At 52.9% G+C, this 16,182-nt stretch overlaps 2 protein-coding genes and 1 non-coding gene across 3 annotated transcripts; 2 read left to right on the plus strand and 1 right to left on the minus strand.

Moving 5' to 3' along the window:
* The first annotated feature begins 2,196 nt into the window (after nucleotides 1–2,196).
* Nucleotides 2,197–3,733, plus strand: SNAPIN (SNAP associated protein). The gene is made up of 4 exons (XM_062192287.1): nucleotides 2,197–2,369; nucleotides 2,578–2,624; nucleotides 2,845–2,963; nucleotides 3,227–3,733. The coding sequence occupies exons 1-4, from the start codon at nucleotides 2,227–2,229 to the stop codon at nucleotides 3,326–3,328; spliced, it is 411 nt and encodes a 136-aa protein (XP_062048271.1). The 5' UTR covers nucleotides 2,197–2,226; the 3' UTR covers nucleotides 3,329–3,733.
* Nucleotides 3,734–4,071: 338 nt separating this feature from the next.
* ILF2 (interleukin enhancer binding factor 2) lies at nucleotides 4,072–9,817 on the minus strand. The gene is made up of 14 exons (XM_062192286.1): nucleotides 9,714–9,817; nucleotides 9,263–9,322; nucleotides 8,986–9,028; nucleotides 8,188–8,292; nucleotides 7,776–7,853; nucleotides 7,346–7,448; nucleotides 6,828–6,893; nucleotides 6,450–6,566; nucleotides 5,552–5,630; nucleotides 5,286–5,373; nucleotides 4,901–4,962; nucleotides 4,707–4,821; nucleotides 4,428–4,518; nucleotides 4,072–4,319 (listed from the first exon to the last, which is right to left on the minus strand). Exons 1-14 carry the CDS (start codon nucleotides 9,716–9,718, stop codon nucleotides 4,159–4,161), a joined length of 1,173 nt encoding a protein of 390 aa, XP_062048270.1. The 5' UTR covers nucleotides 9,719–9,817; the 3' UTR covers nucleotides 4,072–4,158.
* A 238-nt stretch (nucleotides 9,818–10,055) lies between these two features.
* On the plus strand, nucleotides 10,056–10,127 carry TRNAM-CAU (transfer RNA methionine (anticodon CAU)). The gene has a single exon. It is a non-coding gene; the product is annotated as a tRNA-Met (tRNA).
* The last annotated feature ends 6,055 nt before the right edge of the window (nucleotides 10,128–16,182 follow it).

Below are 16,182 nucleotides of genomic sequence, written 5' to 3' on the forward strand. Positions count from 1 at the left end.
CTTTGCTGACCGAAGCAGCTGCTGTGCTCCCTTCCCAGGCGAGCCCTGGAGCACGGAGGCCCTCACCCGCTCCTCTCCCCTAGGCTGTCTTCCCAAGGCCTACTGGGAGGCGAGCCGGCGCTGCCCTAGCTACTCCCTGCACTGTGCGTCCTCCTGGAGGGGGTCCCCAGCTCTCCTCAGAGTTTTGCTTGAGCTCGAATCACCAGAGGAAACAACACAACAAAAAGTGTGCAAAGCATTAAAGTGACCGCAGCTGGGGTCTCAGGTTTGCAGCTGCTGACCGCCATTCTCTCACAGAAATCCTCATGCCCTTCTTAATTCCTGAAGACGAGGCTCAAAACTGAATATTCTGGGGCTGGCATCATGGCACAGTAGCTTAATCCTCTGCCTGCAGTGCCGGCATCCCATATGGGCGTCGGTTCGAATCCTGACTGCTCCACTTCCTATCCAACTCTCTGTTATGGTCTGGGAAAGCAGCAGCAGATGGCCCAAGCCCATGGGCCCCAGCACCCGTGTGGGAGACCTAGAGGAAGTTCCTGGCTCCTGGCTTCGGATCGGCGCAGCTCCAGTCATTGCAGCCATCTGGGGAGTGAACCAGCAGATGGAAGACCTCTCTCTCTGTCTCTCTCACTGTCTGTAAACCTACCACTCAAATAAAATAAATATTTTTAAAAATAAATAAAAATTTTAAAAAACATAACAAAAAAATGAATATCCTGGCACCCACGTAACTCTGGATCTCTGCCTGCCCTCCAGGAACATGGCTGCCCACGTATCTTTCCACATGTCCTAGGGCATTGTGGGACACTGCGAATGCTAGAATGTAAGGGACAGTTACAAACTCTCTGGAAAGTTGCCGGCGCCGCGGCTCACTGGGCTAATCCTGCCTGCGGCGCCAGCACACCGGGTTCTAGTCCCGGTTGGGGCGCCAGATTCTGTCCCGGTTGCCCCTCTTCCAGGCTAGCTCTCTGCTATGGCCCAGAGGGCAATGGAGGATGGCCCAAGTGCTTGGGCCCTGCACCCCAGAGGAGACCAGGAGAAGCACCTGGCTCCTGGCGGCGGCCATTGGAGGGTGAACCAACGGCAAAAGGAAGACCTTTCTCTCTGTCTCTCTCTCACTGTCCACTCTGCCTGTCCAAAAAAAAAAACCTCTCTGGAAAGTCCTTACAAAGGAAACCAAGCGTGGGCATTTGGTGCAGTGGTTAAAATACTGCTTGGGACACCTGCACCCCATATTGGAATACCTGGATTTGAGTCCTGGCTTCTGACTCCAGCTTCCTGCTAACATGCACCCAAATACTTGAGTCACTGCCACCCACTATGGGAAACCAGCATTGAGTCCCAGCTATCCTTATGTCAAAAATTAATACTCCAAAAATAAAATTAAGGAAACTTTTATTTTCAAGAAAGAGAGAGAGGTGAGAGTACTCCCATTGGATGGTTCACTATCCAAACGCACACAACTGCCAGGGCTGAGCCCAGCACGAGTGACACAATCCAGGCCTCCCGTGTGGGTGACAGGGACCTGACTGCAGGTCAGGCATCAGTGGGAAATGGGATTAAGGAACCGGAGCCAGGAATTGAACTCTGATGTGATACCTGCCGGGCGAACCTTAACCTCTGGGTTCATGTGCACTCTCCGGAGAATGCTTTTCAGGTAAGAAAAAATGAAAAGCGGGGCCGGCGCTGTGGCGTAGCGAGTAGCGCCAGTTGGAGTCCCAGCTGCTCCACTTCCAACCTGGCTCTCTGCTATGGCCTGGGAAAGTAGTAAAAGATGGCCCAAGTCCTTGGGCTCTGCACTTGCATGGGAGAAATGGAAGAAGCTCCTGGCTCCTGGCTTTGGATCGGCTCAGCTCCGGCTGTTGCGGCCAACTGGGGAGTGAACCAGCGGAGGGAAGACTCTCTCTCTCTCTCTCTCTCTCTGCCTCTCCTTCTCTCTCTGTGTAACTCTGACTTTCACATAAATAAATAAATAAAAATGAAAAGTGGAAACACATGCAGTGTTTAAAACGTTCAAAACGCTCCAATTCAAGGCCTACTGAGAGCTGCAACTCTGGGGCTGGGCCTTTTTCCACGCCCTGCTCACTCGGGAGACTCCATTTCCCATAAAGCCCAGCGCCAGCGCCGGAGACGCCATTTCCCGGGCGCCCCCTCGCGACGCACTTCGGGACGGCCGCAGCTCCCGGCGGCCCTCGCGGCAGGTTCCGGGCGCGGAGGCAGGTCGTGATGGCTGCGGCTGGTTCCGCGGCTGTGTCCGGGGCAGGGACCCCGGTTGCGGGGCCTTCAGGCCGCGACCTCTTCGCCGAGGGACTCCTCGAGTTCCTGCGACCCGCTGTGCAGCAGCTCGACTCTCACGTTCACGCGGTCAGGTGGCCGAGAGGGAAGGTTGGGGGCGAGGCCAAGAAAGGGTGGCGACGAGCTGGGTTGTAGCTGGGACCGACGGTAAATCTGGAAAGCTGCCTTTGAGGCAGGGGAGAGCCAGCGCGAAGCCGCAGGTTGGCGGAGGCGGGTGAGAGGTACGTGTAGAAACTGGTGTCGGGGATCCCCCACTACCTGTGCGCTTTGCATCTCTTGCAGAGAGAGCCAGGTAGAGCTCCGGGAGCAAATTGACAACCTAGCCACAGGTGAGCGCGCACCCGCCTACATCCTAGGGCCTCCAGCTCACTTTCCTGACTCTGTGTTGCTAACCTGTGGGCTGGGTTTCTGTCACTGCTTCCAGGACATCAGGGGTGCCCCGAGTCTGGCTGCAGCCCACGCGGTGGGGGCGTTCCCCCTCCCGTTGCTAACTAGCCTGCTTTCCCCGAGAACAGGAGATGAGCCATTAGATGTTACTTCTATCCCCAGAGCTGTGCCGGATCAACGAGGACCAGAAGGTGGCCCTGGATCTCGACCCCTATGTTAAGAAGCTACTTAATGCGCGGCGTCGGGTGGTCTTGGTCAACAACATTATACAGAATGCCCAGGTAGGAGCTCCCTGCCACGGCTGTTCCCTTTCGCTGCTTTGAGTCAACACGTCGGAAATCCCTAATTTCTGAAATCCTTGGGGACAGGGAGCTGCTCAGTGTCAACCGTATTAAACTCGCTGTTCTCTCTCAGCAGCCAGTTGCTGTCATTTTAATGTGTATTTGAGAAGACCTGAGATGGACCAAGACATTTCTCAGCACCTAGCGGGCTCAGCTTTAAAGCCCTCACAGGAATTCTGATCCCAATCTTCCTTGTCTCCCAGGAGCGGCTGAGGCGGCTGAACCACAGCGTCGCCAAGGAGACGGCCCGCAGGAGGGCCATGCTGGATTCTGGAGTCTACCCCCCTGGCTCTCCAAGCAAGTAAGCGCAGACAGACCTAGGCTTCAGGGAATAGCACAAGGACTGTCCTCCAGCTGCCTTGCTCGAAGACATGAGTGGATTCTGGGAGATAATCCCCGTAGAAGGCAGCTCTGCACTTAGGCTTACCCATCTGTGCAGGGGCCCCAGGAAACCTGCATACCGTGGGACTCAGGTGCCCAAAGGATGCAAATCAGTTATCAGCTGAGGCCTCTCCATACTGGAGGCCCACTGTTCAGGCCTCAGTGGGCAGAGTAGGCCTCCTAGGTTAACAAGCCCGGGCAGCATGTCCCCTCCCCGTGAGAGGGCAAAGGCAAGGCGAACAACGACTCCACCCTCTCCTGCACTGGCTTGAAAACGCTAGCAGTGTTGCTAGACCATTTAATTCAATAAATGCTTAATGAGTACTCCAGTTTACTCTGGTACATGGAAAGGTTTCAGAGGTCTGCATTTTAAAACCTAAAAGGAAGCAAACAGGTTGTCACATGCCAAGGATAAAATAAGACCAAGAGCCCTACTAGGAAGTACTTTAATCGTTTTTCTTAAAAAAAAAAAACAAAACAAACTCCCAGACACTAACAGTTCACAACATTTCAACAAAGGTACTGGTTCGGAGGGGCTTCAGGAGCTAAGTACTAGGAAATGTGGGCACCCTGCTTTATTACGGATGAACGGCACAGGTCACTAATGGGACACCTCTGCCTGCTAAGCCAATATAAACCCCAGTGGAATGGCATTTCCTTCTTCAGGCTGGCTCCCCTATCCCGCAGAAACCCCGCGATGGAGCCCCACTGCGGCTAGCGGAGGCCCCAGTCTTCCTGCTGGGTAGGAGGGAGGTCACTCCTGAGTCTCCATGCTTTCCTCTTCCTCTCCTTGAGGTGGTTCTTCGGTGTTCTCCTCCTCTTCCTCGCCTTCCTTCTTCTCTGGTGGCTTCTCATAAGCCTTTTCTGAAGGAGTCACTATCACTCCGTCCCAGGTAGATATTTCGGAAGCAAGATCTAGAAGAGAAAAAGCCCCTTAGGTAGGTGGATATCTAGAAATCCGAGTGGTGGCGTCTCTGTAACCAGAGTTCCACAGGAAACCCCGGCCCAACAGCGGTCACTTACAGCTGGCGTCCCCCTCCTGGCCGAGGATCTTCCTAAAGCCCCCGTGCGAGAGGATTCGCACCAGAGTCTGAGCTGTGTAGCACACCATGTCCTGAAGGAGGAGGAGAGCAACGAGGGTAACTTAGAAAGGAAAACCAGCATCCTCATGAAAAGAGATGAAGACATTTCATCTCAGGACCAGTCTTTCAGAGTCCCCCAAGATCCCATTATTCCCTCTGCCTTCCGACTACGAGCATGCAAGAGTGGAGCGGAGAGCCGTGTCAGGAGCTGCCCCGGTACCTGCTGCTCCAGGGTCATGACTGTGTGCACTCTGAAGTTGCCACTCTCACAGGGGTCAGTGATACCCACGGAACCCGGAAGGAACAGTCCTGCAGCCAGAATCTGCAGGCAGCGCCTGGAACACAGGGAGGAGTTCACACACAACACTGCTCACAACCGCCGCCCCAAAGACACCCCAGAGCAGCACGCGGTACCTGTATGCCACGTTTAGGGCCAGAGGCTGTCTCGTGGGGTTGTTCATCACAGCATAGTGCCCCTAGAAAACGATAAAGCTGGTGAGTGAGGCGCCAAAGCAGAACTTCAGATCATGAGGAAACTGGTCATTAAGGTCTTCTCATGTTCAGAAGAAATTCTGAAGGGGCTATTCAATCAGTTCTACTGTCAAAATAATGGATAGCAGTAATGAAAAGACAAAGGGGCACTGTAACCCCGTAACTATTCACTTAACACTCTGGAAACCCCATGAATAAACTCTGGATTACTTGTCTACCATAGTGTTTTCTTCTTCACCGAAGTTCAGATTCTGATAGGCCTGAGAATAGCTGTTACATAGGAACTCCAGTTGCCTTCTGTACTTACAAGCAGATCAAGGATCCAGGGTGTGAGGGGCTCAAAGCCGGGAAAACGAATCCTCAAGTCCTTCAGCAGTCTGATGAGAACTTTAACACTAAAAATAAAAATAAGGTGTAATGCAAGGATTGAAGTAGTACACTCACGTATTTCCACACCTGAGGAAGTTGAAGCTCACTATGCCATTTCTAGAACTATATATTCTCCTTTCTCCTAATCTTGCTACTCACTGCCAATTAGGTTATTTTAATCCAAATGGCCAGAGAGGGACTCACGTGGACTGAGAGGCATTTTCCTCAAACCAGCGGGCGTGTCGGATGGCTGCTAAGGCACTCTGCAACACCTTGATATCCACTAGAAGAAAGAATGACAGCCAAGAGGAATCACTCCTGTCACCAAGCAATTCAGGCCCACTACCACAGACCAACAACCTGGATGCAAGGCAGGCTACCTGGGCTTTGTTTCTTTAAAACTGGCCCCAGCCACAATCTAGGATGCAAGATGTGACTTTCTCCAAAGCCTACACTGGGTGGGCAACTGACCCAGCAGTCAAGACACTGCTTGGATGCCCACATCCCTTACCGGTTGCTTGGGGTGCAGTCCCAGCTCTGCACCGCAAGCCAACTTTTTGCTAATGTGTACCCTGCAGGCAGTGGTGACAGCTCGAGTAGCTAGGTCCCTGCCACCCACATGGGAGACGTGAACTGAGGTCCAGGCTCCTACCTCCGGCCTGGATCAGCCCCTGGATCAGCCCTGCATCAGGCACTTGGGGACTGAACCAGGGGATGGGAGGCCTCTCCCACCTAGCCCCATCTGCAAGTATTTCCTCCGTTCTTTGGCCCAGCCTCAGCTGTTGGGGACATCTGGGGAATGATTTAGTGGATGCAAGTTGTCTCTCCCGCCTCAGATAAATAAATAAAATATAAAAAACCTATCACCCTCCCTCAGTCCTTGTTAAGTCTTCCAACTACTGGCCATCCTGTCTTTGAAAATGTCACCAGCAAGCTGGCAAAACTACTTCCAAATTACACAAGGAGAGCAAAACTCAGCGAGTCCTTCAGTCCTCAGGTGGCTTCATGTGGAATAGCAACAAGCTAAGTAATAGCCACAATATTGTATTTTGAATTTCTCCCCCAAGTTCCCCAGCAATAGGGGGGAAAAGAAAAAACTAACAGTGGAGTTCTGGGTCCAGTTTTCGGAGATTAGGCGGCACTGTTGTAATGAGAATCTTCACCGTGGCATCCGAAGAACTAATTTCAAAGCCAGTTTCATTGGTCAGCATGGTCAAAACTAAAACAGAAATCAAAAGCCATTAACTGTCACATTTCCCTTAAATAACCAAAGTCAAACCCAGAATGAGAATTTGGCCTAGAGATTCAGAAGGGAGACCAAATGGATTCTGAATACCTAAGGCCCCCGTTAGAAACTTCTAGAGCATAAAATTCTTCATTTCCTCTCCCATCTAGCCTGACCTGACTTTGTCTGAAGTGTGGATGTGATCACAGGACCAGGACCCGTTCAAGCACTCAACACTCACGGACAAACACCCACCTTCCGAGGGATCCTGTGCTCTCAGGCTTTCCACGACTTTGTTCCCCAGGGCAGCAACAGCTTCCACTAGAGTGAGAAAGAGCGAGACGGGTGCTGTGAGAATCTCGTAATCACGTATGCTTTCTCCGTATCTGCGAGATGTTTTACACTGCCATTTCTGCCCTCCGTTCAGATAATGAATACTTTAACAAGGGGCAGCTAAGGCCTGACCAGAAACTGAAGGCTGAGCGAACAGGACCCTTCTGTTGTACGGAATGGGTTTTCAGATCGGGGCAAAGACAACATTCCGGATGGGCTCACCCCCCTCCCCTCCACCCCCCTCCACTTGAGAAACACTGCCTTACAGAACTGGCCATACATTCTTTCACTCACTCCAGTTTCTCCTTTGTCATGTTGAAAAAAGAATCTTTTCTCACCCAAACATCCTTTCTCACAAGAAAGCTGAGCTTTAAAGACCTAGGCCTCAAGCCACAGAACCTGCCACGTTCCGTTCCCACTGTCACAAGAAAGACACTCACACGTCGGCAGGATCTTGAGTATCACCACCAGGTCAGCCACATTGTGTCCTGTAGTCATTGTTCCCTTTTTGTAAGATCCTACCTGCCGGACTTCTTCGATTTGCTGTTGGGAAAGAGATTTCAGGAAAAAACATTTCAGAAGATGCCTAGATGCTCTCAGTACTCTGTGATAACACAGATAACAGCTTCCTATTACTCAGACTTGGAAGTAGCAAAGGTAAAACCCCACCCCAAGAAACCACATGAAAGCCTGGCCTGTCATGGCCGGCTGGTATCAACACAAACCGTATCCCCAAGATCAGTATTAACAGAGAAAGGAATCCCACTGTCCTGTCCAAGTTCAGGCAACTGAAAAACTAAGAGACAGGAGCCAAGGAAATCTGCACATCACCAAGGCCGCCCTTTCCTGGGGCTGTCATCAGAAACTCACCACTTCAAATGTGCCTGGAGCCACAATCAAATTGTCAATCACATTGTTTATTTTTGTCACCAGAGAAAGGATAGAGGCCTGAAAAACAGTAAAACCCCAAAATGAAAAGTTGTAAGCAATCTCTCCGAGTTTGGATATTTTCTCCTGGTCCCTTCTGTGGAAGCTGACAGCCGTCAACAGAAGGTTCTAAAAACAACTCAGTGCTTCTGGTCTTGAGCTGCCACACACAGATTCCCCAGTGAAAACACAAATGCCTACGCAATGTGTTTAGACGCTCACCTCGCTCCCCATCTCCAACCACAGTGAGAAACAAGAATGAAAGCTTTGGTGGGCCTCAGGCTCAGGGAACCTATTCTTATTCTCCACTTCCCTTTCGTGGAGAAAGCTCAGAAAGGGAGCCAGGAGCACACACCTGTTCGGCAGAATTGGGAGCAAGGTCCTGATTCCTCTTCAGCAAAGCTTCACTGAAGGAAGTCTCATCAGGGGCCGGCTTGACCCGGGGGAAAGCCATTTCACACTAAATCACAAACAAACAAGTATAAACCACTGACCACCAGCAACATACAGGAGAGACTGGTTTTATTCCTCTATTAGTGCAACAGAAAAACCTGAACACAGAAAATTCTGCAACACTTGCTTTTACTCCTTAAGATGTCAAGCAGAGGGGAGACTTGTGGTGCAGTGGGTTAAGCTGCCTCTGGCTTCTGATAACAGAGTCCCAGCTGCTGCACTTCCAAACCAGCTCCCTGCTAATGATCTTGGGAAAGCAATAGATGATGGCCCAAGATCCTGGGCCCTTGTCACCCATGTGGGAGACCAGGATGCAATTCCTGGCTCTTGGCTCCAGCCTGGCCCAGCCCTGGCTATGGTGGCCATGAGGAATGAAACAGTGGATGCAAGATATTTATTTCTCTCTCTGACACTGTACTTTTCAAATAAATAAATCTTTTGAAAAAACCTTCCAACAAGGACCCAGAAGAACAGCCATAATGTATGTTCTTACTACCTTTATAGTAACAAATAAGCCAGAGATGCAATGAGTTGTTCAAAGATTACAATCAGGTTATTGCCAAGTGTGCTAACGCACAACCCCAAGGCCGTTCCCAAATCCCTTCTACTGCGACCACCATGTCAGGGGGATGTTGGCCTCCACTTCTACATCTGCTGGTGACCAGGGGTCAGGACGCATTCACCAACCCAAAGCACTTACCAAATAGAAATCAAATGGGATATGCGGCACAAAGGGCCTGAACCTGCAACAAGACAAACAGCTCAAATTATTCAGCACACAGCAATCAAGCGAGAGATACACGACGCACAGCTTGGGGAGGGCCGAGTGGGATTCTGAGCAAGGCCAGAGCCTAGGCCCGCAGCAGAAGCAGGCTGTGACCCCCAGCCGGCTCGCACAAAAACACCCTCGGACCCCGCCATCCTCCTCTTAGGTGACCCAAACTAGCACGCGCGGAGAGAGAAAAACTGGCACTCACCCTCCGCCCGGGCCGCCTCTGGAGCCGAAGCGCCCACCGCGACCACGGCCTCTGTCACCCCTGGAAATGCACAGACGTTACTGCCCGGCCTGGCTTCCCGCCGGCCGCCTCCGCCGCCCCCTCCCACCCCGCGTCCCGAACGGCGCCCGGCGCCCCCTGCTCGTGACCTCCTGCTGCCGGACGGCTTCACCGCAGCGCCCCTGCGAGAAAGACCCCACAACCCGGGCACGCCAGCCCCCACAGCGGCGCTCAGCGCCCCGGCCGGGCACACCCGGCGCCGCACGCGGGGAAGCTCCCCGGCGGCCTGCGCACGACGCCCCCGCGGAGGCCGGCGCCCGGCCCCGGCCCCGGAGTTCGCGGGCCCTGCCCGGTCCTCCGCCTCCTCTCGGCCCACCTTCCCAACATTTTCGGCCGGATACCCACAATCTTTCCAGCACCTCGCTCCCCCTACCTCATGGCGCCCTTCACACCGAACAATGGAGGCCGCACCAACCGCCCCTTTCCTCAGAGAAGCAGACAACTGGAAAGGCGTCTGGCCGGCGTGTCCCAACAAAACGCGCCGCGATTGGCTCCCGCCTTGCTCTGCCGCTTATGCTTATTGGTTTGCTTTGGAGAACCGGGCTTATGGACCAATAAAAAAATGGCTCTCGTGCCAGGAACCGGCCAATAAGAACAGGCGTGACAGTAATTACAAATTTTTTGAGCCAACACTAGGTGGCGCTGGATAGAGACTTTAAAACGACGAACAAGTGAAGTGCCTTTTGTATTAATAGTGGAAAGCTGGCCACCAGGAAGCAGAGTGGCGCAGCGGAAGCGTGCTGGGCCCATAACCCAGAGGTCGATGGATCGAAACCATCCTCTGCTAGGAACCTTGTTTTTCATTTCTCAGTTCCACAACCTGCTACAGTATTCCTTCCTTCAATACCGTCTCGCATCTTCTGTCTCCACCGCCAGCGTGTAAAAGGTACTTTCCCTAGTATGGACTAGGTTGGAGAAACAGGCCTTGAGGCGTTAGAAGGAAAATTGACAAAGTCTTGGAATGACAACTCAGAGAAGGAGAGCCAAGAAATTGGGGGTTTCCACCTTCTCCTCCTGTTCCTGTTTTTTGCTCCTGCAAATCCTGGCGTGATCCCGCCTCACCCTCACTGGCCACACGGACACACGGTATTTGCATTTAAATCAATGCCATCACTTGGACTTTTTGTCCCTCCTTTCCACGCCCCCTTCGTGTCTTCCTTAGCATTCCTTAATGTTTGTTCCTCCTAGGCGTCCCCTCTCACTCACTGAGGGGGGGGGCTGCAACCCATTGTGGTGGTCCCCAGAAAAGTGAGGCCCGAACTGGAAACAACCCAGAGGTATTTACACGTGTCTTGGCGAGTTGGCCGTACTGAATTCATCAACAGGAGAGTGGATGACAAATTGGTCTATGTGTACATAACGGAGTGCTACGAAAATATAACAAGAGCAGATTGCTGACGAGTGCAAAAACATGGAGGAACCCGGGCAGTGTCAAGCGAAAGAAGCCAGACGAAAAGAGAATACATACAATCCACTCATGGGAGGTCGGAGAACCAACTAACCCCTGATCAGAGGAACCAGAACGGCCTACTTCCCCGGCCAGGGCAAAGCAGAGTGAAGGAACTTGCAGTGAGCTAGAGGGGACGCCGGGAGGAACAACATTAACAACATTAACGAATGCTGAGGAAGACACGAAGGGACAAAAAGCCCAAGTGATGGCATCGATTTAAATGCAAATACTATGTATCTGGCAAGTGAAGGTGTGAGGCAGGAACATCCCAGGATTTCTAGGATCCCTCCTTTGGATCTTCCATCAGGCCCTGAGCACCATTCCCACCCCCGAAAAGGAGGACCCCAGCCTGGGTGTGTGCTATCCTGTCACCCTTGGATAAATCCTGCTTTTCTGCTCACCTCTGTCTCCTTCTCCCAGCTGTATCCTTACACAGGGGAAGACAGGAATCTGGGCTGTGTGGCTGGGGGTCTCACGGGGCCCGGCCTGGGGCCTCGGTCCCCAGCCCCCACTATGGATAAAGCTGCTTGTGTGAGAGTCTGGTGCTCAGGTGCACCCATCTCTTGGGTAGGTGTGGCGTCTGTGTGTATGATCCAATATATCTTCAATTCCATAGAACAGTAGCGTTTATTAAGTTAATGGTCATCTAGATTTCCCATTGTTAACGCTCTTCACTCCCAATGTGGGAGGCAGGTAGCTGGAGCAGAGGGCTGCCACACCCTAGCCTCAGGCACACCCAACTCCCATCACCTCCCAGGCAGATTCAACATGGCTGAGGGCTCAACACACCCACTCCCCCTCATGCAGCTAAGCCTCGCTTTCCATCACGCACCAGACACGAGGACACCTTCTTGGAGCTCACCACGCGGGCTGCAGCCGCACCCCACACCCTGCCCTGAAAGGGTCGGCTCCCCAGGCACTGTGGTAGCAGGCTAAGCTGCCCTCTGCCATGCTGTCTGTCTTCACGTCCCATCCGGCTCCCTGCTGTGGCCTGGGAAAGCAGCAGAGGATGGCCCAGGTGCTTGGGCTTCTGCAGCCACATGGGAGACCTGGAGGAAGCTCCTGGCTCCTGGCTTTGGCCTGGCCCAGCCCTGGCCATTGTGGCCATTTGGGGAGTGAACCAGCAGTTGGAAGACCTCTCTTTCTTGCTCTGTCTCTGCAATTCTGACTTTAACTAAATACACCTCTTTTTTTTTTTTTTTTTTTTTTTTTTTAAATAGAACTGTGCCCATAAAAAAAAGGAAAACTCCAACTCTGGGGGGCAGTTCTCCCTCACACGGCTGCCTGCACCCGTGTCTGCACCATCCCTTCACCTTTCAATAAATCCTGCTCTCTTGGGGCCGGAGCCGTGGCTCACTTGGTTACTCCTCCGCCTGCGGCACTGGCATCCCATATAAGCACCGGGTTCTAGTCCCAGCTGCTCCTCTTCCAGTCCAGCTCTCTGCTGTGGCCCGGGAGGGCAGTGGAGGATGGCCCAAGTGCTTGGGCCCTGCACCCACAGGGGAGACCAGGAGGAAGTACCTGGCTCCTGGCTTCAGATCCACGCAGCGCCAGCCATAGCGGCCATCTCTCTCTCTCTCTCTCACACTGTCTGTAACTCTACCTGTCAAATAAAAAAAAACTAAAAAAAAAATAAATAAATCCTGCTCTCTGCTCACCTTCACTTACGTCCGGCTATATTCCTACACGTGGAAAGGCACACACCAGGACTAAGTGTAGCTGGGAGCTCGCTCATGCCCCCCTCCCCCTACACAATACTTCCTGCAGGAATAGCACTGCTTCAGCGCCCCGCTCTGCCAGTGGCTCACTCGCTCCTGCTTTCGGTTTGTCTGAATGGCTTCATTTCACTGGATGTGGAACTTCTGGTTTTAGATTAGAATTTTTTAAAAGATTTATTTAATGGAAAGGCAGAGTTAGAGAGAGAAGGAGGGAGAGACCGGGAGACACAGATCTTTCATCTGTGGGTTCCTGTGGCCAGGACTGGGCCAGGCTGAAGCCAGGAACCAGGAATTCCATCAGGACCTCCCGCGCGGGTGGCAGGGGCCCAAGCACTTGGGGCATCCTCGGCTGCCTCCCCAGGTGCATTAGCAGGGCTCTGCATCAGAGGCGGAGCAGCCAGGACTCTGGTGTGGGATGCCCGCCCGAGCAGAAGCTCCACCTGCTGAGCCATAACCAGGCTTCCAGATTTTTCTCTTTGATTCCTATTTCCTGCAGTTTCCCTCTGATGGGTCCAGTTTTGGAATTCTTTGTTTCTGTTTTTGCTTGAGGTTTGTTGAACTTCTTGAATCCATGACTTAACGTCTGTGATCCAGGGGCTGGCGCTGTGGCGTAGTGGGCTAAGCCTCCACCTGCAGCACCGGCATTCTACATGGTAGCCTGTTGGTGTCCCAGCTGCTCCTGTTCTGATCCAGCTCTCTGCTAAGGCCTGGGAAAGCAGTGGCACTTGGGCCCCTGCACCCGTGTGGGAGATCTGGAAGAAGATCCCAGCTCCTGGCTTTGGATCATCCCAGCTCCAGCCATTGTGGACATTTGGGGAGTGAACCAGCAGATGGAAGACCTTTCTCTCTGTTTCTCCCTCTCTCTGTCTGTAGCTCTACCACTCAAAAAAAAAAAAAAAGTCTGTGATCCATTTATTTATTTAATTTAAAAGGCAGAACAACAGAGAATAAGAGAGAGAGAGAAAGAGAGAGACAGAGATCTTCTACAACAGCTGGGACTAGTCCAGGCAGAAGTAGGGAACCAGGAACTTCATCAGAGTCTCCCACATGAGTGACAAGAACCCAAGTACTTGGGCCATCATGCACTGCCTTACAGGCTCATTAGCAGGGAGCTGGATTGGAAGCAGAGGTGGGACTTCATAATCAAACACTCTGATATGGGATGCAGGCAGCCCAAACAGCAACCCAACCCACGACACCACAACACCTGTCCCTTTTGATGCTTTTTAAAAAATTTCTTGGTTGGGTCCAGCATTGTGACACAGGGGAGTTAAGCCTCTGCCTGCGATATCAACATCACATATGGGTTCCAGTTCAAGCCTTGGCTGCTCCACTTCCAATCCAGCTTCCTGCCAGCATGCCTGGAAAAGCAGCAGAAGATGACCCAAGCATTTGAGCCCTACCACTCACATGAATGGAGTTTCAGGCTCCTAGCTTTGGCCTGGCCTAGCCCTAATTGTTGTAGGCATTTGAGCAGTGAACCAGCCAATGGAAGATCTCTCTGTAAATCTGTCTTTCAAGTAAATAAATAAATCTTTACCCAAAAATGTCTTGGCTATTACTTCTTCAAATATTGATTTTATTATTTCCCTCCTTCCTGGATTCTACATAAGGAAGTGTTAGACTTTCTCTGGTATCCTCTGTGTATCTTACTCTCTCGCTCTCATGCTGCTGACGGCTGTATAGCCATACTTCATTCCAGGAACATTCTTCTGTGCTTTCTTCCAATTCATGCTCACTCCTCAGTCAAGACTAATCTGTTGTTAACACCTATCAGTTGCTTTTTTTTTTTTTAGATTTAATTATGTATTTGAAAGTCACTTACAGAGAAAGAGAAAGAGAGGTCTTCCATCAGCTGGTTCACTCCCCAGATGGTCGCAATGGCCAGGAGATCCAGAGCTTCAACCAGGCCTCCCATGTGGGTGGTAGGGGCCCAAACACTTAGGCCATCTTCTACTGCTTTTCCCAGGCCATTAGCAGGGAGCTGGATCTGAAGTGGAACAGTCGGGACTCGAACTGCTGTCCCTATGGGATGCCAGTGTCACATGTGATGGCTTTACTTGCTGCACCCCAACACCTGCCCCTATCAGTTGCTTCTTAATTTTTCAGTACTCAGGGTCTGGCATTTTACATTTGGTTTATTCTACAGGAAGTGGTCTCTCCCTGTAGCTCTGTCAAATAAATAAATAAATAAATCTTTAAAACCAAACCAAACAAACTGTCATCTCCCAAAACCTCCTTCTTGGGGCCAGCGCTGTAGCATAGTGGATAAAGCCACCACCTGCAGTGCCAGCATCCCATATGGAAGCAGGTTCAAGTCCTGGCTGCTCCACTTCCGATCCAGCTCTCTGCTATGGCCTGAGAAAGCAGTGGAAGATGGCCCAAGTCCTTAGGTCTCTGCAGCATGGGAGACCCGGAAGAAGCTCCTGGTTCCTGGCTTCAGATCAGCGCTGCTCTGGCCGTTGCAGCCATCTGGGGAGTGAACCAGCGGATGGAAGATCTCTCTCTCTCTCTGCCTCTCCTTCTCTCTCTTGTGTATCTCTTTCAAATTTCAATTCCTCACTTAATGGGTCCGTGTTACCCAGAGCCCAGTTATTTGCACACAGTCTTCCTTTCCCAGTACCTAATGCCTCCTCCCCTTTCCCAAAGCCATGATCTGTCGCCCACTGCCTCTTCGGTGTCTGTCCTCCGTCACTCTACATGCCTTACCTCACCTCCTAGAGCAGGGTTGAGAACACACGACTCCCACGACAGCCCTCAGGTAAGGCACTTGCGGGAAGCACGGGCGGTAGGAACCGGGATGGGAGGGAGGGGATGGACATTTGTTCCCGGGGCCTGGTCGTGCCGCCTGCTTGCACACTGCCAACGCTTTTAACATTTTCAGAAATGCATCTGCTGGTTTTTAATCGCGGGCAATCAGATAAAAAACAGAGACGAGGGCGCTCGGCCAGGAAGTCGCCCCGCTGGAGCTCCTCAAAGGTGCGGACCGCCTGTCCTCGTCGCTCTGCCCTCCGCACCGGGGCTGGACGCAAGGGAGGTCCTCGGGCTAGACCCGGCGGGAACGCGAGTTGGCCGATCTGGGCGCGAGTACGTCCGTGACTCCAGCCGGCCGTCAGGGGGCAGGCTGACTCCGCAGAGAGCCGCGCCGCGCCCAGGGGTGCGGGGTCCCCCAGACCCTCGCGGGCTGCGGGCACCTAACGCCAGCCCCCCCATCCTTTTTTAACAATCCTCCTCCCGTGAAAACAAACACACCCTAGAAGTCACCCCTGGCCGCGGCCACCCACCGGCTCGGCCCGCTTCCTGCAGCCCCTAGGGAACTGCAGAGTTAACTGTGCCCTCCCGCCCGGTCCTTCCCGGCTAATCCGCACCGCGTGGAGCGCAGCGAGAACCACAGACCGACGGGGCGGCGAGCACGCGGCTCGTACTCTGCTCCTAACGCCTCGTCCAGACACCCGTCACCTTCCCGCCACGCACCCCCCGCCCCCCAGAGAGCCCAACCCCTTCCCCCACAGGGAACCAGGCAGGAGGGCAGGGACGAGGTGGCTCGCCAGCCGCCCCGGGCTGCTTCCACGCCGATTCCGCTCCGTTCTCGAGGCCGGCCCGGCGGGGGCGCCCTCGGTGGTGCAGCTGCGCCCGGGAGGGAGACGCGGCGCAGCCGGGACGCGGGCAGCGCG

The sequence above is a fragment of the Lepus europaeus genome, chromosome 5 (genome assembly GCF_033115175.1).
Source record: "Lepus europaeus isolate LE1 chromosome 5, mLepTim1.pri, whole genome shotgun sequence".
Lineage (NCBI taxonomy): Eukaryota > Metazoa > Chordata > Mammalia > Lagomorpha > Leporidae > Lepus > Lepus europaeus.